Here is a 24,673-nt window from a genome sequence, read left to right on the forward strand (position 1 = left end):
CTATCCTCATTTTCTTAGGGTAAATTATGCTAAAATCTGTATAAGAGGACTTGAAATCATGAGATAGCGGTGAATGAGGCTGGTTATGTTTGTCTTTAAGACTAATTTTGGGCCTCAATTGCTTCATTTTCACTTTATACATAAAAACAACACTAAACCAATAGTCTAATAAAGATATGTACCAAATGTAAGGGCCTTTTAGTTTTGTAAATGTAGTACTTGGTGTTTATCCTTTATTCCCCCAATTACTTTTTTTTATAAAAAGGAGCTTTTTGACATATTGATGCATATAAAAGATGCTTTCACACAATGAAAATAGTATCTGTTAAAAATATTTTCTTAAAAGATTTAAAAGGTAAATATTATAAAATATTAATGATATAAGAATATAAATCTACATTATTAATATAACATATAAGCAGTGATTCTAATATTAATTTCCTAAAATTTAAAAATTCACAGGGGAATATATGTCTAAAATATCAAGAGGATTTCAAGTAATATACTGTTGTAAAATTTAAATAGATAAAATGGAATTATATTTTTTTCGGTATAAAATGGGTTTCTATATTATATTATTAAATATGTTTATAAAGTATTACCTACACTGTTTATTTATTTTTATATTTTCCATAATAATTGTATACTAAAACACATGTTTAATATATATTGTATTTTAATTCCACATAAATGAGCAATACATATAATAATCTCATATATATTAGTTTTATTTTATGGTTTAAGCTATTTATAATTTACTTAATAGAAAAAATATTACGCTCACTACAAATAATTAAATATAATTGTATTGAACTTTCCAGATAGCCAGGGCTGAAGATTTTGGAAAAACTACAGATAAATGGAGATATTGTGTACAGTTATTTGGGACACATGAACACTAAGCTTCTTCTCAATTCCTTATATTAGTTAACCAATGTCAATGGTATGAAAATCAAATTTGTGAAGGGCATCTTACTAAATATGTAGAAATTTATGGATCCTTTGAGGATTCAGGGAAAATGACATGAGTTAATAGTTCATGATACAATCATTGACGATACCCTAGGCATTGTTAGATCATCTTAGATAGCTGGATTGTAAAATATGTGTGTAGGTAGATGTGTTAGATCTAAATATATAAATTGTATACAAAAGGAATTTTCTTGTTCTATCAAAAAATTATACTTACATGTGAATTTTCCTATTAAACTCCCAATTTGGCTATATGTTTATGATAAATTCACGTTTATAAATTTGACAATATGAAGGCGCTAAATCCTAACTCCATGCCAAGTTTTTATACTTAAGATCGAATTACAGTAGGAAAAAGTTTAAAAATAAAAATATTTGTGTTTGTCAACCCAATAATGCCTACTTATATACCACTCTAATGTTCCATTTCTAGACTAGCCCACTAAATGAAATAATTTACACATTGCAGAAGTCTCAAGATTATAAAAAAACTTGATTATTAAGTCATGCTATAAAAAAATAATAAGCCAAAATAGAACTGTTCTATATTTGAAGTAGTCTAAGAGTGTATGATGTCTTTTATATGACTATTGAGTATTTTTGTATTATAAAAATTTTATTTAGTAGTTATAATTCATAAAAGAGGTGGTGAGGAAACACATTTGTGCATTATTTATGTGCATGCAATATTTGAAATTCATAGGCTCAACAGAATTAGTTAAAGTGCAACTGTTCACGAATGAGACAGTCTCTTTTGTCTTTGTGAATGAGAGAGGCTGAATCTAAATGAGACAGATACTATATATTCAGCAGAATGTAAATGGCAGAAATATAAACATGCAATGCTGGAAATATGTTAATGCAAGAACACCAAATCTTTTCACTTGGTTCGGCCCCTATACCTAGTCTATGGCCTACATCCAAGTCCCCATGCCAACTAGCATAGAGAATGTATTATATCCACTTAAATAAAGTACTTACAAACTTTCCTTGATTATAATCTTGGCCCTGAATGAAAGAACCCTTTCCCTAGCACACAACTACCTAGCACACAGCTACTTGGCCTTCATCTTGTAATCAATATTCCCACAACCCGGGACAAGTGATACAATACACCTTTCTTTTAAAAACAAAGATAATAATGTGAAAGATTACAACTCGACTATAAACTCTTAATTAACTGGATAATCAATGAATATAATTAAGAGGATGTTTTTCTCAGAAAGATATAAGATGGAAAGTGCAGAGAGTTGTGTTTCTGAAAAACATCAAGTCGGTTTATATAGAAAACATGTAACAGATATAATGTATTTCAAACTCTTTTAAAGATAATAAAAGATAAGATTAGGTTTGAAATATTTGAATGTGTAAAATAAGTAATCCGTTAGTTTGTTTCTTGAAAGAGATAAACCTGAGAAAGATAAAGAATTTGAAATATGCTAGGTTTATCTAAGATAGAGTTTGTTTTTAAAAGATAAGTTAAAGGTTATCCAGTTAACTAAGTTAACATTTAAACAAAACTCGAATACTTATATAACTAACTAACAATCTGATTTGTTGTAGACTTTTTCAATGCATCATCAGAAATCACGGATTAACATTCTCCCCCTTTTATGATGATGCCAAGGGTAAAGAAGTGTTATGCTCCCCCTATCAAAAACACTTTAAACTCCTGTTGCAATATGTTAGATAGAAACAGTGTATATATGCAACAATCAGTTGATAATCATGAGAATATGCAAATGAAACATATGACTAATCAAATGAGACAGGTAAACAAATGGGACAGCAAATAAGATTAAAAACCAAGATTAAAAACCAAGCACTCAACAGTACTTAAAGTTATAAAACCTTAAATATTTAATCCAGCACATAAACCAGTGCTATCCAACCAAAATCATCCAATCATCCAGATAAATAAACCAAGAAGCAATCATCTTAAACAAACAAACACATTAAAAATTCTCCCCCTCAACATCATAAAAGGCGGGTATAGAAACTAGTCAGAATCATCAACATCGACAGGAGTAGAATCTCGAGTCTTTCTCTTTCCCTTGTTGTGGTAAACTGGAGAAGCACCATACTCGGAGAACAGCTTATCTAACTTGCCTTCATCTGGAGCTTTCCCATCCCTCTTGGGAAGCCATTCCAAAATATACGAACGATATTCAGCACGAGTCATCCCAAAAGCTTCGGGTGGAGGAACTACAGGCAGGGGCAAAGGGGAAGTAATCTCGGCCAGAGTCATATCACCAAGCCAGTCCTTTTTCTGGTGCCATGGCATGCTACGAGTAGAGACTTGCTGATATATGTACTTGGTTTATGTGCCAAGTTTATAGAAGAGCTTGAAAAATTCTTCCTCCCAAGCCTTGGCAGTGGTAACCATCCCCTCATGAAGCACACCAAACTCAAAATCTATAGCCCTACTCACCTTCTTATCATGGACATTTAAAATCTCCAACTTAGCATTTATTGATTCAAGAGAAGCAGTATCAGACTTATTAAACATCTCATAGGAGGCACGCATTATACTGACTTGTGAAGTCAGGGATGCCAAGGACTCGATAGAAGCAAACTGAGTTTTAAGAGACTCCAAGAGATTGTTGTTTTCAGAAACTTTTGACAACAACGATTTCAATAAAACAGAGTCCTCTTGATCATGATCAGACATATAGTGAGGAGACTCAGGAAACGAACCAAACGACTTATGACCCTCACCAAAAATAAGAACACCAGACTCAATAATCTCAATATTATTAGCAGACAGGACAGACAGATCAAACATAGTAGACACTGTCTCAGTGTTATCATCATCAGAAACAATAGAAAAATGTCTAAAGATCTTTGTCAACAAAGCAGGAAAGGACAAGTTCATAGACTCATGAGACGCACAATGACTCATGTATTTGACAATCAACGAAACAATATCACAAGGAGTTTTAGTCATGAAAACCGAAATTAAAACAACATCTTGAAAAGTTACACTGTCACGACCGCTCTTTCGAGGCAAAAGATTTGTATGAAATAATTTAAAAAGAAATAAAGCAAGTGGAGTAAGATCATGTACCATGGGCTTAAGAGAGGTATCGATAAAGTTCTCACCAAGAATCACTTTCAGTTCTTCTTCATACTGTAATCTTGGAAACTCCATGAATGCTGCATGCGTGGTATACGGACAGACACCGGAGCACGAGATACCATAAACTCGAGACAACAGATTATCATTGAACATAATCGGAACACCTTGAACCTCAGAATAAACCATATCCTCCTTTATCATTGAGAAATTATAATAAAATTCCCGAACCAAAGAACGGTAAATAACATCTGGTGGGGATAAAAGAGGTTCACAACCGAGAGCGGAGAATAAATCAACAACACCCACTCGCTCAAGCAGAGCAAGATCACAAATTCGTTCTTTAAGAATGGGTTTTGACACGATTTTAGGCTGAGAAGATTTTTTGGGTGACATTGGAGTAGAGGTATCAGGATTAGTTCTTTGGCGTTTAAGAGAAGAAGATGATGGGTTAGGGGTTTTAGATTTGGATCGAGTATGAGGGGTCGACATTGTTGAAGAAGAAGAGAAACGTTTGGAAAGAGGAAAAGAAAAAAGAAGTTGAGATTAAATAGGACAAGAGAAGAATATGAAGAGTTAGAAGTGAGATAGAAGTAGAAAGGTGGAGTGTATCTCGAAAAACGAGGAGACACACAGAGATTGAGAAGAAACAGATGGAGTAGTCAAATCAAAGTTAAAGACTTGAAGGAAAATGCATGCAACTCGGTTCAGTTCCAAAGTTCAAGAGTCCCATCAAATAATTACATATAAAATATATAATTAAGACTGAAACACGCAAACTAATTAAACCAAACACAGCAATTAATTCACAAAAATTCATCAATAAATTCCATAGATAAATCAGCATTAAATTAATTAATTAATTAAACACCCGATTATATAATTTCAGTCATAAAGATGAATTATGCAAATAATTGACACAAATAAGCTAAATAGAATGCATGCAGGGATGTAAAAATGAATTAATGAGAGATATTCCTGCATTAGACTGATTAATTTGCAAACCTAGGAGTCTAATTAATTTGCAAACCTAGGAAGTACTGCAATTCACCCATCAAACTCATATCGAATTCCTTATGCATGCAATCAGAAAACCACTTACGCAAAGATTCGTTAGAAGATCCAAATACTATATCATCAACATAAACTTGAACTAAAAGAAAGTTATCACGTTTATGAAAAATAAAGAGAGTTGGATCGAGTGTACCACAAATGAAACCATTGTTCACAAAAAACTGACTGAGACGCTCGTACCAACAACGAGGGGACTGTCTCAATCCATAGACAGATTTCTTGAGCTTGTAAACAAAGTTAGGTTACTTCTCGTGAATAAAACCTGGAGGCTGCTTCACGTAGACTTCTTCCTTAAGATAGCCATTTAGAAATGCGCTTTTGACGTCCATCTGATAGAGCTTGAACTTCTTGTGAGCTGCAAAAGCCATCAAGATTCGAATTGCTTCTAAACGAGCTACTGGGGCATATGTCTCGTCGTAATCGATTCCTTTCTGCTGGTTATATCCCTGAGCAACCAAACGAGCTTTATTTCGAATGATATTTCCATCTTCATCCTTCTTATTCTTGAAAACCCAACGAGTACCAATGATCTTGGCATCCTGAGGAGGTGGGACGAGTTTCCAAACTTCACAACGCTCGAACTGGTTCAATTCCTCCTGTATTGCAACAGACCAGTGTTCGTCTGCAACTACTTCTTGAGCATTCTTTGGTTCGAACTCAGCAACAAAAGCACAGAATGTACATTGATTATGAAGTCTGCTTCGAGTAGAAATCCCTTGATCCAAATCAGTGAGAAGATTATCTGGTGGATGATTCTTCACAGTCCTAGAAGATTTAGGAAGTTGAATATTACTCATCTCTTCCTCATTAGAATTGTCTGCCTGGAAATGAATCCGAGTTGTCTCATTCAAAAGAGACTGCCTCATTTCCGCTTGTGAAGATTTATCCAGAGGAGTAACAGAATTCACATTTGAAACACTATCGGGAGTCTTTGGAGAGCCAGAAGATTCATCTGAAGCTTGAGTAGATCCCAAAGAATTATCAGAAGACTGAGATGGACCTGGAGAGTCTTGACTGCTTGATTTGTCAAAATGAGACTGACTCTTTTCAGAATGAGACTGTCTCATTTGGCAATGAGACGATAGATCCGCAACATCTTCTTCAATTTGAGATATCTTCAAGGCAGATTCATTAAATGCAATGTTGATAGATTCTTCAACTTTGAGCTTGATAGAACTATAAACTCTATAGGCCTTGCTTGTAGTGGAATATCCTAAGAAAATTCCTTCCGTAGACTTAGTATCAAATTTTCCTCTAGTGTTCTGTGTATCTAAGATAAAACATTTTGAACCAAATACTCGAAAATAACTGATGTTAGGCGTTTTATTCTTAAGCAATTCATAAGGAGTTTTAAGCAAAATAGGACGAATAAGCAGTCTATTTAACACATAACAGGAAGTGTTTACCGCTTCTGCCCAGAATTTACATGGCAGTTTACTTTCATGAAGAAGAGTACGAGCAGTTTCCTGTAGAGTTCTATTGTTACGTTCAACGACTCTGTTTTGTTGAGGTGTACGTGTGGCAGAGAATTCATGAGTAATGCCTCTAGATTTGCAGAAAGTTACGAAATCTTTCTCGAATTCTCCTCCATGATCACTACGAATAGTCTTGAGCTTTAAGGAATACTTAGTCTCAAGGTTAGTAATAAGATCTTTGAATTCACTAAAAGCTTCATCTTTAGTACGCAAGAATAACACCCAAGTAAAACGAGAGTAATCATCTACTATAACAAAAGCATAATTCTTACCTCCCAAACTTACATATCTTTCTGGACCAAAAAGATCTAGATGTAACAACTGCAAAGGAACAGAAGTTGATACTTTATTCTTCGCAGTAAAGGAAGTTTTCACCTATTTTCCAAGTTGGCAAGCTGAACATGGTTCCGACTTCTTGTATTTCAGCTTTGGTAAACCTCGAACTAACTCATGTGAAGATATCTTTCGAAGTAGATCCATATGAACATGACCAAGACGCCTATGCCACAGATTCTGTTGTTCTTGAACGGTAGCTAGACAAATTTCTTCTTGCTGCTCATCAAAATCTAACACAAAGATGTTTCCCTTTCTTTTGGCTACTAAAGCAAACTCATTAGCTTTATTACCAATATAGCAAACATCTTTATCAAACTTAACACTATGACCAACATCAGTTAACTGACTTACGCTAATAAGATTATATTTAAGACCATCAACTAAACGAATATTGTTAATAGCAAACTTGTCGTTACCTATGGTACCTTTACCTACAATACGTACGGTAGTGGAATCTCCAAGAGTAACTAAGCCTCCCTCTTTAGCGATTAATGAGAGAAACTTTGATTTATCTGCAGTCATGTGACGAGAGCAACCGCTATCAATAATCCACTTATTTCGAGGAACATGGACTTTAAAACAGACCTGCAAAAGATCCTTTATCTCTTAGGTACCCACGTGACTTTGTGTCCTTGAATGTTAGTATCATAAATCTTATACAAATGCCTGTCAGATTTCTTAATCCACATTTGAACAATATTAACAGATTTATGCACAGATTTAGATCTATTTGCTGAGTTAGTATCGTGGCCTTTAATACCACATAACCGAGATGTAGAATTAGTGTGACCAGATTTGCCACAGTCTTGACATTTTTCATAAGGCATCTTGTATTTTATAGGAGTTCTTTTGTAGCCACTTTGAAAAACCTTCTTCTTGTTGGCTGATCCATACCCCAAACCTTCTTTGTCAAGAGAAGATTTCTGTTGGGCAAGTAAAGCATTCAAGGTTCCTTCTCCATGAAAACATTTGGCTAGATCAGTTTCCAGCTGGGCAACCTTTTGCTTGAGTTCAGGAACTATAGAATCAGAAGATGCATTTGCTTCAGCAAAAAAAGTTTCCTTCTTTAATGGATCAAGACATGCATCTTTCATCTCGATCTCATTTTTGAGGTAGTTGACTTCTTCTTTCAGCTTAGAGACCTTCTCAGATAGTAGCTTATTTTCTTCTACTAAGGATTTATCTTTGATGGAATCATCAACCTCATTGAGAACCTCACTCAATGCTTGTTTAAGATAAGCATTCTTTTCTTTTAACTTTTTATTTTGAGCCTGCAAGGTTAGTACATCCTGAGATATATATGAATTTTTATTAACTTGAACAGTATGTACCTCATCATTGTCACTGGAGTCATATTCAAGTCCAGCAAAGCATAGTTGAGCTAATTCATCGTCTGAGTCAATTTCCACTTCAGAATCATCATCACTCCATGTGAGTAAAGCTTTCTTTTTGGCTTTGAGCTTGTAGCAATCCTTCTTGAAGTGACCTTTCTTTCCACACTCAAAGCATGCATCCTTGTTTTGATTATTTTTGCCTTCCTTGCTTGAACTAGGTCTGAATTCTTTCTTTGGAAATGAAGACTTCATGGGTCATTTAGATGCATTCTTTTTGGCCAGAATTTTGTGGAACTTCTTAGTGAGAAGTGCAATCTCCACATCAGAATCTTCAGAAGAATCACCTGCATCTGCATTAAGAGCCAGAGTTTTCTTGTGAGGAGCTTCATCTTCTTCATCATATCTGCGTAGCTGATTTTCGAATTCTTCCAATTCACTGAACAATGTTAGAGTGTCCATAGTCGAAAGTAGTGTCGAATCCTGCAGAATGGTAACCTTTGGAGCAAATTTCTTTGGCATTGCTCTGAGGATTTTCCTATTGATCTCAGATTGAGGAATGATCCTTTCCAGAAGTGAGATAGAGTTCATTAATGTCAGAAACCTCCCTTGAGCGTCTCGAACGCTTTCATCTCTTTCCAACCTGAAACCTTCATAGTCACTCATTAGCATACTTAATTATACTTCACGTACCTTAGACGTGCCTTCGTGGCTGACTTTGATCGTATCCTAGATCTGCTTCGCAATAGTACATGCTGATACTTTTCTTAATTCGGTAGCTACCATGCCATTGAGAAGTGAGTTCATAGCTTTAGCATTTGAGTTCATTGCATTCACTTCTTCGGGAGAGAGGTCCTTGAGAGATTTTGGCTTCCCTTCTTTCATAGGAATGGTAAAACCATTTTCTACAGCATCCCATTCGAAAGCATCACGCTGAAGAAAGATTTTCATCCGAAACTTCCAGTCATTGTAGTTTTCAGTACCTTGAAGCAATGGCGGATAATTGTTTGAATAACTATCTGGTTGAGCCATGGATCGCTACCAAAATAAACACTAAAAAGAGAATTAAATGCACCTGCTCTGATACCAAATGAAATTTGTAGGCTCAACAGAATTAGTTAAAGTGCAACTGTTCATGAATGAGACAGTCTCTTTTATCTTAGAAAATGAGACAGGCTGAATCTAAATGAGACAGATATTATATATTCAGCAGAATGTAAATTGTAGAAATATAAATATGCAATGCTGGATATATGTTAATCCAAAAACACCAAAACTTTTCACTTGGTTCGGCCCCTATACCTAGTCTATGGCCTACATCCAAGTCCCCATGCCAACTAGCATAGAGAATGTATTATATCCACTTAAATAAAGTACTTACAACCCTTTCCCTAGCACACAGCTAGTTGGCCTTGATCTTGTAATCAATATTCCCACAACCCGAGACAAGTGATACAATACACCTTTCTTTCAAAAACAAAGATAATAATGTGAAAGATTACAACTCGACTATAAACTATTAATTAACTGGATAATCAATGAATGTAATTAAGAGGATGTTTTTCTCAGAAAGATATAAGATGGAAAGTACAGAGAGTTTGTTTCTGAAAAACATCAAGTCGGTTTATATAAAAAACATGTAACAGATATAATCTATTTCAAACTCTTTTAAAGATAATAAAAGATAAGATTAGGTTTGAAATATTTGAATGTGTAAAATAAGTAATCCGTTAGTTTATTTCTTGAAAGAGATAAACCTGAGAAAGATAAAGAATTTGAAATATGTTAGGTTTATCTAAGATAGAGTTTGTTTTTAAAAGATAAGTCAAAGGTTATCGAGTTAACTAAGTTAACATTTAAACAAAACTCTAATACTTATCTAACTAACTAACAATCTGATTTGTTGTAGACTTCTTCAATGTATCATCAGAAATCAGGGATTAACAATATTGCCCACCCATTGCATATTAAAAGTGTATATTGAAGGTTGACAAAAAGAGAATCCCCACTTTATTTTAGACTTCATTCTTCCCCTCAATGTTTAGGTTCTTAAAACATGCTAATACATTCTTTCTCTCAATAATATAAAAATTTTGTGTGAAGTTTATATTGATAAATAATATATGTTAAAGAAAATCAGCTAAGTTTTTGTATGAATGGGGTTAAATATTACCTCTAATATTTGGAAGCAAGGATACAGTAATTAACTTTATTGGCTTAAGATCCTCATTATGGTAAAATCTTTTTCCGAATTACTTATATAAGCTTAAAATGGCATGGCTTGTTTCAACTTGCAGTAGATAATAATTGAGCATTATCATTTTTGTAATCTTGATTAATCTTGATTAAGTGATAATATACCAATATTTTTCTATTTACAAGGTTGAATAAATACAATTGAAAATGAATGTAAAATTATTGTCTTTCACATCTAGGTACTTTTGTTAATGTCACAAGAATAAAAATGATAATCAAACAAAATTCATGAATTGTCTATGTAAATATGAATTTTAAATGTAAACTACTCATTTTTTTATGAATTGTACATTTGGTGAATAGGAATGCTTGAATGCAATGATGCTATAGTTTTTGGTCATGAAATTTTCAAGCAGTATTGCTATGTATCTCTCACTGTCTTTCTTTAAAATTGTGTTAGTTTAAGTATTTTTGTGTATGTGGTGTTATCTTTATATTAAGACCTGACATTCAACATGAAGTATGGTTTCTTATTTTATTTTTTGGAAGTAAATTTACTAATTTACGTTTCTTCAATTATTTTGTTTTTAACGGAACTTTGGTTGAACCTAATAACATCCATTTATTATGGGTGATGTCAAGATTAGATCTGGAGAAAAATCGAATGTAGCTAAATATTTCACTACAGCTGTTAAAGAAATTAGGGAGTTATTAGAAAAAAGGCGGAAATCATCACTAGAAGCTAACCAAATGAGTAAAAGGTATGAGCCCATTTTTTTTGCTAATCCTAATAGTAAGCATATTATAATTTCCCTGATATACTTTCTTATGTTGCTCTCCTTGCATAGGCTCGAAACAGAAAACAAAGCTGTTCAAGGGAGCAAAACCTGTGCATTTTCAGAATCAAACAACGAGGACTCGATTCCATCTATAAGACATCTAGTTGCACTTGCTAAGGAGAAGAAATTGATAAGAGTTCCTTCTCAAAGCATACCTAAAAATGTGTCTAGAACTCCTAAAATTGGTTCCCCTCTTCAACCAAGGGATAATGTGTCTACTCCCCGCTCTATCAGTACTGAGGGAATTGTTGTTGGTGACGCATTCAGAGGTATATTGGAGATACTGTCACAGTCAAAAGACTGTATACATGGGGCAACGGGTCTTGCATCTGATTGTGCTAAAAATGGAATTGCCCATGAGGTTGGTAATATTGTGTTTTCGCACCAGCATTTAAATATTTTGTTAAATATTTTTTTCTTTATTGACCATAAACAATGTTAAAGCTCATATATTTTTTTCTTTAAGAATAAACTGAATTTTGTGATTTACTAAAAGTGTTCATGTGGAAACATAATTAATGTCAATCTTTCACTAGATGTCTATATATTAATTTGATTAAATATATAGGGTTACTTTCTTTAATCACAAGTGCATGTAGTTGGATTAGTTTTTTATTTTATATAGTAGGTAAAAACCCCAGATTTCTGGATTTAATTATTATATTTACTCCACTTTCAAACTTTTATTTGCTTCACTTCTTTGCATTAGTGGTTGTTATGATTGTTTCTTCTCTATATTAGCATCTATCCAGATTCAATGTAATTGTAAGATATTGCCTGGCGTGGTTTATGAAGAGCATGATCAGTACAAATGACTCAATTTTTTCTTAAAATTTTGTAGACTTTGCCGGAGCTTGTTTGGTTACAGTCGTGCAAGATCAGTTGCCTCGGCTGTTAGGAGCTGCTGCTCCATCAGGGGCTCACCCCGGAGAGAATCATAAGCAGTGTGCTAAGGTATCATTTACTGATATGATCACTTGAATGATTTTTTAACATTGCACTTTTCCATAACCTTCTTTTAAGTACAATCTATAACTACAGATTCTGCGATTATGGATTAAAAGGAAGATTATACCAAAATCACATCTTCAGCCTTACGTTGATCATATAGAGCATTTAATCAGAAATTCATCTCAAGAAGACATATATGTAATTCAATCAAGATCGACTGATGGCATTATCAAAGAATATGGCAGGTCAGAAATTATTAATATTGAGATCATGTAGCCTGTTTTGTTACTTTCATTACACATTTGTTTCTTATCTAATGTTTTTCCAAGGTCAATTACAAGAAACTTTTAACATATATCTCCTTCCTAATTGGCATAATTTTTATTGGCAGTTATTTAACTACTAACATGTTCTCATAGCTTAAAAGTGTAATTAGATACATTCACCACAAAAAATAACACAATTTTTAATTAATTATGGAAAATTTTACCCATTACAGTTCCTTTCCATACGAAGTGTAGTAACCATATTTTATGCAATTTCCTTCATATTACTCTCTTCTTTCATTCATAAGATGCCTTTTTTGTTTTATAGATCTGGATAACGTCAATATTTTTTATTTTCGGCTTAAATTTTTAGCAATCTTAAAATATTTAATTAAATCCTTTGATTATCTTCAAATTAAAATTTCATAAGAATTTTTCTTATGAGCCATATAATTTCCATGTATGCCAATCAGCCCTGTTAGGAAAGTTGAATTTTGTGAAAAGATATACATGTGCTTGGTTTTTGTCAACCCGTGTTGGGTTTTAACATCAACCTCAAATTTCACTGAGTCTTACATTCTTAGTTACTCATTCTTAGTTTTTCCCACAGCAATGTTGCTGTCCTTGGCCATTTGCTTTCACACATGTCTGCTCAAGAAGATGAAATCCATAAGATATCGTGCAATCAGGAGCTCAAAATGAAGGATGTCTCGGTCAACCACAAGGATGAAAAGGAAAATTCTGCTCAAGGGAACGGTTCAGATGGAAGGGAAAGGAACTTACCACCATTACCACCTGATTCTCCTCCTCATCCTCCTCCTCCCCCTTTGTCACCACCATCACCACCTGATTCTCCCCCTCCCCCTCCCCCTCCCCCTTTGCCTCTTTCACCAAAGCCCCAACTTCCACCTAATCCTCGGTCATGCCCCACTCCACTGTAAAATATAGACAAGAACAATACTGTTAAACAGAAATGAAAGCAGCTATATTGATAACTGATGAGTTTTACAATCTGAGAGAGTTAACTGAAAACAAATGCAACTGAAGCAAATTTATCTAAAACTACTGAGCCTAAACTCATAGATTCAAACCAGGGCTAAACACCTTAGTTTTCTCCACGACTTATTCTCCTAACTACACATCCTAACAACTCTGGAGTCCTACTCTTACTGCCATACTAATATTAGTGACCAGCTGATTTATTTAAACAATAAAACAAATAAAACGTTTAGATTAATTCCAACATACACCCCCTTAATCTAAACTGACTTGAGCTGCTTAACACCCAACAGGTTCCTCATTTTCTCAAACTTTGCTACGGACAGTGCTTTAGTGAGAATGTCTGCACGCTGCTCATTTGTGCTGACATATTTAATTTTGATAAGACCTTGTTCCACGCATTCTCGTATAAAATGATAGTGAATGTCTATGTGCTTGCTCCTACCATGGAAGACCGGATTCTTGGCGAGATCAACAGCAGAACGATTATCGATATATAATATGACAGGCCCGGGCTCAACATCTGAAATGTAACTAAGAACTCGTTGCAGCCATATCCCTTGACAAGCAGCTGTTCTAGCTGCCATAAATTCTGCTTCAGAGGACGATAATGCAACACATCTTTGTTTCTGAGAAATCCAAGTTATGAGACTGTCATCCAAGTAAAACGCCACTCCACCGGTGCTCTTACGATCGTCCACACATCCTGCCAAGTCGCTATCTGAATAACCTGCCAGCAAATAGTTACCTTTTCCAGCTTTGTACACTAATCCAAAATCCAAGGTTCCTCGTACATAACGCAATATTCTCTTAGCTGCAGACAGATGTAACATAGTTGGGCGTTGCATGAACCGACTGACCACTCCTACTGCATAGGCGATATCAAGCCTGGTGTGCACTAGGTAGCGCAAACCTCCAATTATGGATTTAAATTCTTTCGGGTTCACAGGTTCACCATTTTCATCTTTGTGCAGCAGCAATTTCGGTTCCATAGGATATCTGACGGGATTACAGTCACTCATACCCGCCTTCTCCAGAATTTTCTTAGCGTAAGCCGTTTATTTTAGTTCAGTAAACCCCTGGCCTTGCTCGACTTCCAGACCAAGATAATAAGTGAGTCGTCCCAAATCAGACATCTCAAATTCCCTGCCCATTTGGTCCTTGAAGTTGATTATGTGTGAAGTACTGGTGCCGGTGATCAAAAGATCATCAACATAGACACCAACGACCAATGACTCGGTTCCATCTCTCTTGGTGTAAACAGCGTGCTCAAACGGACATTTAACAAACCCCAACTTGTGAAGACATTTATTGAGCTGAGCATACCAGGCCCTCGGTGCCTGACGTAAACCGTAAGGGGCCTTTAACAACCTGTAAACCTTTGACTCTTGTCCTCTTTTAACATACCCTTTGGCTGCGCGACATACACCTCTTCCTGCAATTCTCCGTAGAGGAAAGCTGATTTTACATCAAGATGGTGTACTTCCTAAGAATTCTTTGCCGCAAGAGCTAGTAAAAGTCTTATTGTTTCAAACCGTGTAACCGAGGCGAAAACCTCCTCATAATCTATCCCATGTTTCTGAACATATCCCTTTGCCACTAACCGAGCTTTGTGTTTTACAACCTCGCCATTAGTATCCTTCTTAGCCTTGAAAGCCCACTTTAAGTCGATGGCTTTATGCCCCTTAGGCAGGTCTGTAAGAAACCAGGTCTGGTTTTTCTCGATAGCATCGAGTTCAGCTTTCATTGCGTCCTTCCAAATTCGACTCTTAGCAGCCTGCTCATATAACACAGGTTCATCGATGCTCAACAAGTGCAATTCCTCTATTAACTCTAAGTCTTCATCTTGAGCATAAATATCATTCAGATTTCTGAACCTCAGAGGTGCACTACTTTCGCTCGAGGTAGCTGAGATACTTCCTTCGTTTGTTTCAGATCTAGATTCAGTACTCTGAACAACAGACGCATTAGTTTGAGGAGTTGCAGTCTGACTCTGACTCGAGGTACGGCTGCTTGATTGTGGTATGGTCACAATGGTGTCTTCACTGTCTGCGGTTTCAGCCTCACGTTCAATATCTTCTATTCCCACCACTATGAACTTTCCTACTTCGGCACTTGTCGATTCACTATGATTACAGGACCAGCTTTTCTCTTTTTCAAAACAGACATCCCGACTGACATGTATAACTCCTGTGGTTGGGTCATACAGCCGATGGGCCTTTGTGCCCGGTTCTCTACCAAAGTACACAACTCGTTTGCTTCTGTCGTCCAACTTTTTAACATAGACATTTGGAATTTTCATGTAAGCTACGCACCCAAACATACGAAGTTGATTAATATGAGGTTTTTCACCATACCAGGCCTCGTGAGGCGTAATTTCTGAGAGGGCTCGAGTGGGCAATTTGTTGAGTACATAAACTGCGTGTCTAATTGCTTCTCCCCACATTTCAGATGGAACATTCCGCTCTTTTAGCATATTCCTGCCCATAGCTACTACTGTTCTATTACGCCTTTCGACCACCCTGTTCTGTTGCAGAGAATATGGTGCTGTGTGTTGTCTCAAAATGCCCATCTCTTCACAAAATTTATTGAACTCTGTTGAGCAGAACTCTCCTCCGTTGTCAGTCCGTAATACTCGGATTCCTGGTGTAACACCATTCTCAACTAGAGCTTTAAAACCCTTGAAAGCTGTCAGTGCTTCAGATTTTGCTTTGAGCATGTAAACCCACATCATTCTAGTAAAATCATCAACTAGTAACATAAAGTATTTATTCCCCGCTGGTGTTATGGGAGTGATAGGGCCACATAAATCTCCATGTATTAATTCTAAAACACACTTCGCAGGAAAAAACAGAGTGAGAAGGGAATGGCTTACGTGATTGGTTCGACATGAGGCAGCCACTACATGCTCCTGCTGGTTGCATCACCTTGGGCAGGCCATAAACCATTTGTTTTCGGGACATAAATTGCATAGCTGGAAAGTTGACGTGACCAAGGCGTAGATGCCAAAGTCGTGTCTCATCTTCCACCTTTGATAGTAAATAGTCACCTCAAACTCCTTTGACACATAGCTTGTACAATTTGTTCGTACCTCTTTGTACCTTGATTAAGAGTTTTCCATCTGCGGTGTATACCCACAATATGTTTCCATCAAGAACAACTCGATTACCTTCCTCGGATAACTGACCCAGGCTAATTATGTTATTTCTGAGGGTTGGTATATAGTATACGTCTTTCAGTTCACGTTCTTCACCATTTTTACACACAAGCTTCACAGTTCCTCTGCCTTTTATGTGTACCATAGACCCGTCACCAAACTTCACTTGACCCATAACAGTTTCGTCTAAATCTATGAACTTTCCACGATGCCCAGTCATGTGACTGCTGGCACCATTGTCTAGATACCACGTGTTCCCTCCTCCGTATTAAGTTTAGTGCCTCTGTTGTTGTCGATCTTGTCGAATTCAGCCACAAGCAATACGGGCTCATCATCAGTGATTTGAGTCAGATTTGCCTCAGCTCGTTGTTCTCTGTCTCTCCTTGGCTTACGGCATTCAGAAGCGAAATGTCCGTGATTATGACAGTTAAAACATTTGACTCTGCTCCTGTCACGAAACATTCGACCGTCCTTACGGTAATCTCCATTTCCCCCATTTCCTCCTTTGTTAGCTCGCTTCAACCATTCGTCCCGTGTAAACAACAGTTTGGTCTCAGTGCCTTCACGTCGTGACTACTCCTCTTCAGTAAGCATGAGCTGGCCGTTATTCACTTCATTCTGTTCGCGTTATTCCCACAACTTCTTCTACGGACATTTTCTCCAAATCTCCAAATTGCTCAATCGCTGATGCAATTTGAAGAAACTTCACAGGTACTGCTCTCAAGAGCTTTTTGACGACATACGTCTCATCAACCTTCTCTCCTAACATCCGGATGTTGGTCACCAGGCTATTCATCTTTATGCAGAAATCATCTAGTTGTTCTGTATCTTTCATGACAAGAGACTCAAATTCAGCCTTAAGAGTTTGAGCTTTCGCCTTTTAAACTTTGTCTGCTCCAAGGTGAACCATTTTTATTGCCTCCCAAGCTGTCTTTGAGGTCGTTTTGTCAGCTATTGACATTAACAGATCTTCACCTATCCCCTCATATATAATAGCCAAATCTCGCTTATCCATCTTGTCTTCAATTGCAGTATTTGCGTCTTTGGGTTCAACCGCATCCCATACACCATGGGCCTGCATGAACACACACATTTTCATAGCCCATGCCGTGTAATTTGTCTTAGTTAGAATTGGGTAGCTTAAACTGAAAGAACCTTGTTTTCCCTTGTTGGTCTCCATTTGCTTGAAGTGTGGCTTGCGATCGAGTGAGGCTCTGATACCAGGTGTAAAATATAGACAAGAACAATACTGTTAAACAGAAATGAAAGCAGCTATATTGATAACTGATGAGTTTTACAATTTGAGAGAGTTAACTGAAAACAAATGCAACTGAAGCAAATTTATCTAAAACTACTGAGCCTAAACTGATAGATACAAACCAGGGCTAAACACCTTAGTTTTCTCCACGACTTATTCTTCTAACTACACATCCTAACAACTCTAGAGTTCTACTCTAACTGCAATACTAATATTAGTGACCAGCTGATTTATTTAAACAATAAAACAAATAAAACGTTTAGATTAATTCCAACATCCACTACCACCTTTTCCTATTGAGGATCCTATTCGATATTCTTCACATATCCAGAGAGCACCACCTCCTATTATGGGTGATACTCAATATAACCAAGATCTTTATTGCTCATATGATTTAATAATCTAAGTCTTCAAATTTTTGTAAATCGATTAAAAATATTAAATTTTTTTGCAGGGCCATGGTGTCAGCCATTAATATCGCGTCCAACATTTAGTTACTTTTGGAGGCCGTCCTGATCGAAGGGGAAGATACCTTGTCCATCAGTTGTCTGCTCACATGTAAGCTTCTTTGTCTGCACCATCAAGAAGAAATTTTCTTTGTTGAAAAGATGAGGTTATAAGAAGATATTAAAAATAAACCTGAAATTGTATAATATTTTTTTTCAAAGCCATGTAAGAATGAAACTAAGTATATATGCAGTTTTGGCCAGTTTGCATTTGCCAATTGACCTAAAAAGGAAAATATTTGTGCAGATTTTTTCCGGGGTCTCGCAAACCATGTTTTTAGAGGAATGATTTAGGAAATGCATACATGTAAAAAAAGTTAAATGACGTCACGATGAATAGAATTTCCGGAGGGGATTCTTACTACAGTTGTATTTGCTTATAAAATCGTAGCACATTTTTTCGGAAAAAAAAGAAATACTTTTAACACTTTCCTGCCCAGATAATGCATAATTATTTGTACTTTTAGAAAAACAAACTAAACATGATTTAAAACTCATAACACAGGCATGATATTAAGATTGATAACTACACATATACAATTAGATATTCATATAATCTTGTATTTGAAAATATTGAACTCATGATATACGAGGAGAAAATATTGAAGTTGTTATGTAATGATTTAAAAAAGGCTCCATTTTCGTCCATGTTTTGCTTTCTATTCCAATTCAACTTTTTATTTTTTGAATACTTCTCGTTTGTCATATTAGGCCACATTAACTTAATAAAATACTCAAATTTATCATTTTTTTAAGCTGTAACATTCATAGTCTTTGTAATCCCGCTCAATTTTAAGACGTATGTCATTATATTTGTATATATCTACTTAGACTTCATGTGTTCAAAAATGTTTTAATGTATGAAATAGATTGAAAGCTATAAAGAATGGACAAGAAAGATTATACATATTTGTCGGATTGATGTGAAGCAAATTTCATGTTACTATTTAGTAATATTTATAAACTTGAGGGTCTATGTTGTTATTTATGAAAGTTCGTGTGGAAATAGCATTTATCTTTGTTAAGTCTTTTTTTGGAGCACTTAACACATGGCTCTTACAATTAACCTCCACATCTACGGTCTACACTCTATAGTCTTCTCCAATCCTCACGTACGCTCTACTATCTTTTAAGTCTATTTGAATTCATCTGCTCATCTCTTCCACTTCTAACCATTCTTCTCCTATTTTAAAAATTCTTTTTGAGAACTAAACTTGCCACCGGATAGAATACACATTTGGAAAAAATATTTTCCTATTCAAAATCTTATAGTAAATTTCTGGTGTAGTATAGTTAATCAATATTTTTTTGGTTATATTCACATAAAATTGTTCTTTCCCTATCTATCTTATGTATCTGTGAATAAGTTAAAGCCTTGTGAATTAATATCCATGTCTTGTAAATTGGCTTCAAATATAATAGATGGAGATAAACAGGTATCCATATCTTGAGTTGTTACTAGTTACTTTTCCCTTATACACATAATCGGACACATGTGTAGTACCAAAATATCATTATTTCCTGTGTTATTAATGTCACATATATAAACTGTGTCGACCCTACTCAATCTATTATGTTATCTTTGCAGACTCTCCATTATAAATTATAGTGTACTCGTTAAAAGTCGGTTAAACAATCTTCTATTAACCAAAGTCGATGCCATTAGGTTTCTTGATTCCAACTTATGTTATGAGGATGCCATAATTGCAAAATGGTGTGTTGAATTAGATCAATTTCAAGAGTGATGTTATTCATTTATACTAGAGTGACTTTGGCAGTCCCACCCTAGTCGGCGGTTGACCAGAATTTGAAGTAGAATCTGGACGCTAAAGAATATAAAAAGAAGTTATTTTAGGTGAGGTGAAAGAACAAAAAAATAATAAGCAGAGAAAAGTAGATGTACTTCTACAATTATGCAAAATGAGATGCTGTGGGGCTAGCCTGTGTACCTCAACATCTTCATACCTCTTCATTCACGTTCTAAAAAGTTGAGGTTAGTTGGGCGTTTGAGAAAAAGAAAGGTGGGAAGTTAAAAAAATCCGACTATATTCTCAAAATAGCCTCATTAGCATGTACTATGTAATATACAAAAAGTACACGTAAAGCCTGTACTACAACATTTCTTCTTTTAGCACCTCTATACATCCCAACTTGTATTTTTTCACTTACTATTGTCGGAAAAATATTATGATCAATACAAGATAGTAGATACTTTAGTATTATTTAGATTTTTAACTAATCTTATCACCAGAAATTATACGATGCAGAAATTCAAATTATATGGAATTTCATATAGAGGTTAAATAACGTAACCTTTGTAACTCTAAATAAACCATTTAAACAAAAAAATCAGTTTGAAGCAGGCATCCCAAGAGGTAACAGTTATTGTCTAAGATGGACATAAATCTAACTAACATGAGACTCATTTTTCCGGACATGATAAATATTTAAGAAGTCTTAATGACCTTTTGGCCCTTAAAGTATGGGCTAATGTACCTACCAGCCCCAAAAGTATAGAGTCCTACCCTTTGACCCCTAGAGTATTAAATATCGTTCGCTTTAGCCATTTTCGTGATTAAAATGACATATCAGACTAAATCGGAGGGTAAAACAGTCTTTATTGTAAAAAAGGGCTAAAAGGAACGATATTTGATACTATAGCGGCTAGAAGGAACCTTATGGAGGATATACTAGCTTTGATAGAGAAGATTCATGAAGTGAAAAGAGCTGAGTGTCAAACCTTAAAATTAATTTTAATGATAGATATTTGATGCATTAGTGTCAAACGTCTCTATCATCTAGTGTCCAAAATATCTATTAACTGAATAGGTTTGTAGTTTTACCTTCCACCTGGAGAAAAAGATTAAACATAAGTGCTTCTGATAACAAAATATAGATGTCCGTATCTGCTCACAAACCAAAAATGCAAACATCAAATGTTTGCTTTATGCTCAGCTGCCAAACCCATCAGCCCTCTTAGAGCAGCCTATCTTATCCGTCTACTGCATTGCTCAATGAGTATCTGCAGAAGTAGGACAAATTTGCATAATTTGAGAGACTCTGAGTTGCTTTAAGTAAGCATAAAACTTTAGCAAAATGTCATGACCTGCAAGAAATTAAAAATGTGTATTTCCAACATAACAAGCGACGGATACAAGGTTGAAAAGGTTGTACTTGATCTTTTCACGGGAATCTCCTCCTTTAAGTCCTATGTCAGATGGTTTTGTAATTGCAAACTGCTATTTTATTATTATATCTTCAGTTAACTAGCTGTGAAAAACTAGATATGAAATAACAAAGATACTTTTCTTTTGTCAGACAGCAAAGGGCAAATTACTGCACACCAATTTCACTTAAAACGGAGGAAGAACAAACTACCAGTGAACAACCCTATAAGATATGTTTGATTTGTCACAGTTTAGGAGGAGCTGCTATATTAGTGTATGTTGTTACCCGCAGGATTGAGGAGAAGCCTCACAGGCTGTCCAGATTGATCTTATATACTAAGGGTACAGTCTTTAGTCCGTCATGTTCGATCATTGTATAGAGGTTTAGATATGCTTTGTACGAGATATTTTGTACACTTCACAGTGTGATATATGTATTATGTTCGCTCATTTATGATATATGTATTCTCGTCTCTCACTTCACAGAGAGAACTTGCCATCATTGTCATTAGGCAGTGTTTATTGACACATGATAGTATTCAAAAGACAACAATGGTATCCGCTGTCATCGTTTGGGAACCTACTTCTCTCCAAAGGAATCTCAGCTGAAAGCTGAAGTGCTGAAGACAAAACTACAGGTTGCATGCACAAAACATGCACGTCATATTATGGTTAGTTAACCACAAGCCAGTACTGGTGGTATAAGAAGTACAAATTGAGGTGTTTGGGTAATGGGCACTCAACAGAAATGGAACCTTACGTCTTATTAACATTCTCTTTATTTTTCTTGATCTCTGTACAATATCTTCTTGGTTTATATGATAGAACAAAGCTTTCACCTGGGCCAATCGGCCTCCTGTTCTTGGGTAACTTTTATGTTATTGGTCCTCTACATTCAATCTACAACACAAAACTTGCAGCATCCATAAAGTCTCCACATGCTCATTCCACAAATAGTCTTTGGAAAGAAGACATGAGCTGCTTAACTTGGCTCGATGCACAACTACCGAGAAGTGTAATATATGTTAGGTTTGGGAGTCAGGTGGCCATCACAATAAACCAAAAGACGGAGTTGTGGATCAACAACTGATTAGTAGGGAACAATTTTAGTAAAAGCCGATTTTCCATACCTTTTAACCCTTATAGTATTAGGTATCGTTCCTTTTAGCCTTTTTTACAATAAAGACTGTTTTACCCTCTGATTTAGTCCGATATGTCGTTTTAATCACGAAAAGGGCTAAAGGGAACGATATTTAATATTCTAGGGGTCAAAGGGTACGACTTTATACTTTTGGGGTTTGCAGGTATATTGGCCCATACTTTAAGGGCCAAAAGGTCACTAAGCCATTTAAGAAAGAAACCTGACCTTGAGAAATGCACGTAGAATAAAGAATGCAAGCATTAATGTGGTGAATCATTACATCGAACAACTTACATAAAAATTTGATTATGGAACCCACAATTCTTCAAAGAAATTGCCATATTTTAGTCTAGATGGAATAAAATATTTAATGGAAGTGCAGGTTGCTGTATTAGATATATAATTTATTAGTCCAAATTTTTTGTAGAAGGGAAGAACTATGCACCTCAAATTAATTAAATGCTAAAAACTCTTGCACTAGATGCAAAGAACTTTGAAAATTTAGTAATTCATCCAAAGAAGGTGCAACAAATGATAGACATGATATGATCATCCTCAGCGTGTACTCCTTTACATTTTTCAATAACCTCAAAGTAACGAGGTTGCCACATGATTTGTTGATAGTTTGTTGATATTCCCATTCTTCGACCAATATTATCCTTAATATTTTTAACTTTCCCAACTTGATCATGCATATATTATTTTCAACACACTCAATTTCGATTAAAATTATTATGCACTTGGTATTTTTACAATCTCCAATTGTATAAGACAATAGTGAAGTTGTCATGTAATGATTTCAAGAATGCTCCATTTTTGTCCATGTTCTACTTTCTTTTTCCAATTCAACTTTCTAATTTTTTTAAACACTTCTAGTTTGTCATATCAAGCCACATTAAATTGAAAAATATTCAAATTAGTCATTTATTTAAGATGTAATATTCGAGTTTTTGTAATGGAAGAATCACGTTCAATTTTAAGACGTATGTCATTATATTTTTAAATCTCTACCATAGGCTTTATCTGTTAAAATCACATTAAATTTTAAGACGCACGTCATTATATTTTTATACATATACTTTAGGCTTTATGTGTTCAAACATGTTTTAATGCATGAAACATATCGAAAACCAACTGGGTTGGGCAAGAAAGATTCTCCATATTTTATGAATTGATTCGAAATAAATTATGAGTTATTATCTAGTAATTTTTACAAACTTAAACGGACTGGGTTGTTATTTATAAAAGTTCATCTGTATTAAAATTTATGAAAAAATTATGGCTATTTTAAAAAAAATTGAAATTCCAAATGATCGATTTGCTATTAATTCAATAAAATGCTAAGGTCGTTATTTAAAATTTTGTTACACCCGCATGTGATGTTACCAAAATAAATTAAAATTCGAGATATATTTTAAAAACATAGTTATTGAAACTTGAAATGTTACAATCACAAATTATAAAAAATCAAAAACTAAATAAACTATTTGAGCTTTCAACTCTGATCCAATATTTTATTTAATATTTACATATTTATAGAAAGAAAAACTAGAATGTGAAAGAAGAATAGTAACTAATAGTGTGTCTATGTGGCAACCTATCAAATTAAAAAACACAAGGGAAAAGCTGAAATTAGGTGTGAGAGGGTGCAGAGTAGTTGAGTGGGGTGATTTAGGGGATGATTAGATTATATTGGTTTAATTTTAATTTATATTTGATCATTCCAGTATATATATAATGTACCTTAGTCCTCTTTTTCTTAATCTTTCATTGGGCGTATATGTGTGTGTATATATATATATATATCAATTTCCTAAATATATATATATAACTCTATCTCTCTCTATACATAAAATACACATGTTACAAATCTCTCAATCACTTTTTATTCACAAATAGTCACTTGATTACATTTCTCTCTATCCCTAC

General features: G+C 35.0%; 2 protein-coding genes across 2 annotated transcripts; both read right to left on the reverse strand.

The window, feature by feature from the left end:
- Window positions 1-6,972: 6,972 nt before the first annotated feature.
- On the reverse strand, window positions 6,973-7,455 carry LOC141718474 (uncharacterized). The gene has a single exon (XM_074520862.1). The coding sequence runs from the start codon at window positions 7,453-7,455 to the stop codon at window positions 6,973-6,975; it is 483 nt and encodes a 160-aa protein (XP_074376963.1).
- A 6,320-nt stretch (window positions 7,456-13,775) lies between these two features.
- Window positions 13,776-14,537, reverse strand: LOC141718484 (secreted RxLR effector protein 161-like). Its single transcript, XM_074520870.1, has one exon. The coding sequence runs from the start codon at window positions 14,535-14,537 to the stop codon at window positions 13,776-13,778; it is 762 nt and encodes a 253-aa protein (XP_074376971.1).
- Between the last annotated feature and the right edge of the window lie 10,136 nt (window positions 14,538-24,673).

Source organism: Apium graveolens, chromosome 1 (assembly GCF_009905375.1).
Source record: "Apium graveolens cultivar Ventura chromosome 1, ASM990537v1, whole genome shotgun sequence".
Lineage (NCBI taxonomy): Eukaryota > Viridiplantae > Streptophyta > Magnoliopsida > Apiales > Apiaceae > Apium > Apium graveolens.

Bases quoted from the DNA above. Each gene is read 5' to 3' on its own strand.
- LOC141718484 (XM_074520870.1), bottom strand. From the start codon at position 14,537: ATGAGTGACTGTAATCCCGTCAGATATCCTATGGAACCGAAATTGCTG.
- LOC141718474 (XM_074520862.1), bottom strand. From the start codon at position 7,455: ATGACTGCAGATAAATCAAAGTTTCTCTCATTAATCGCTAAAGAGGGA.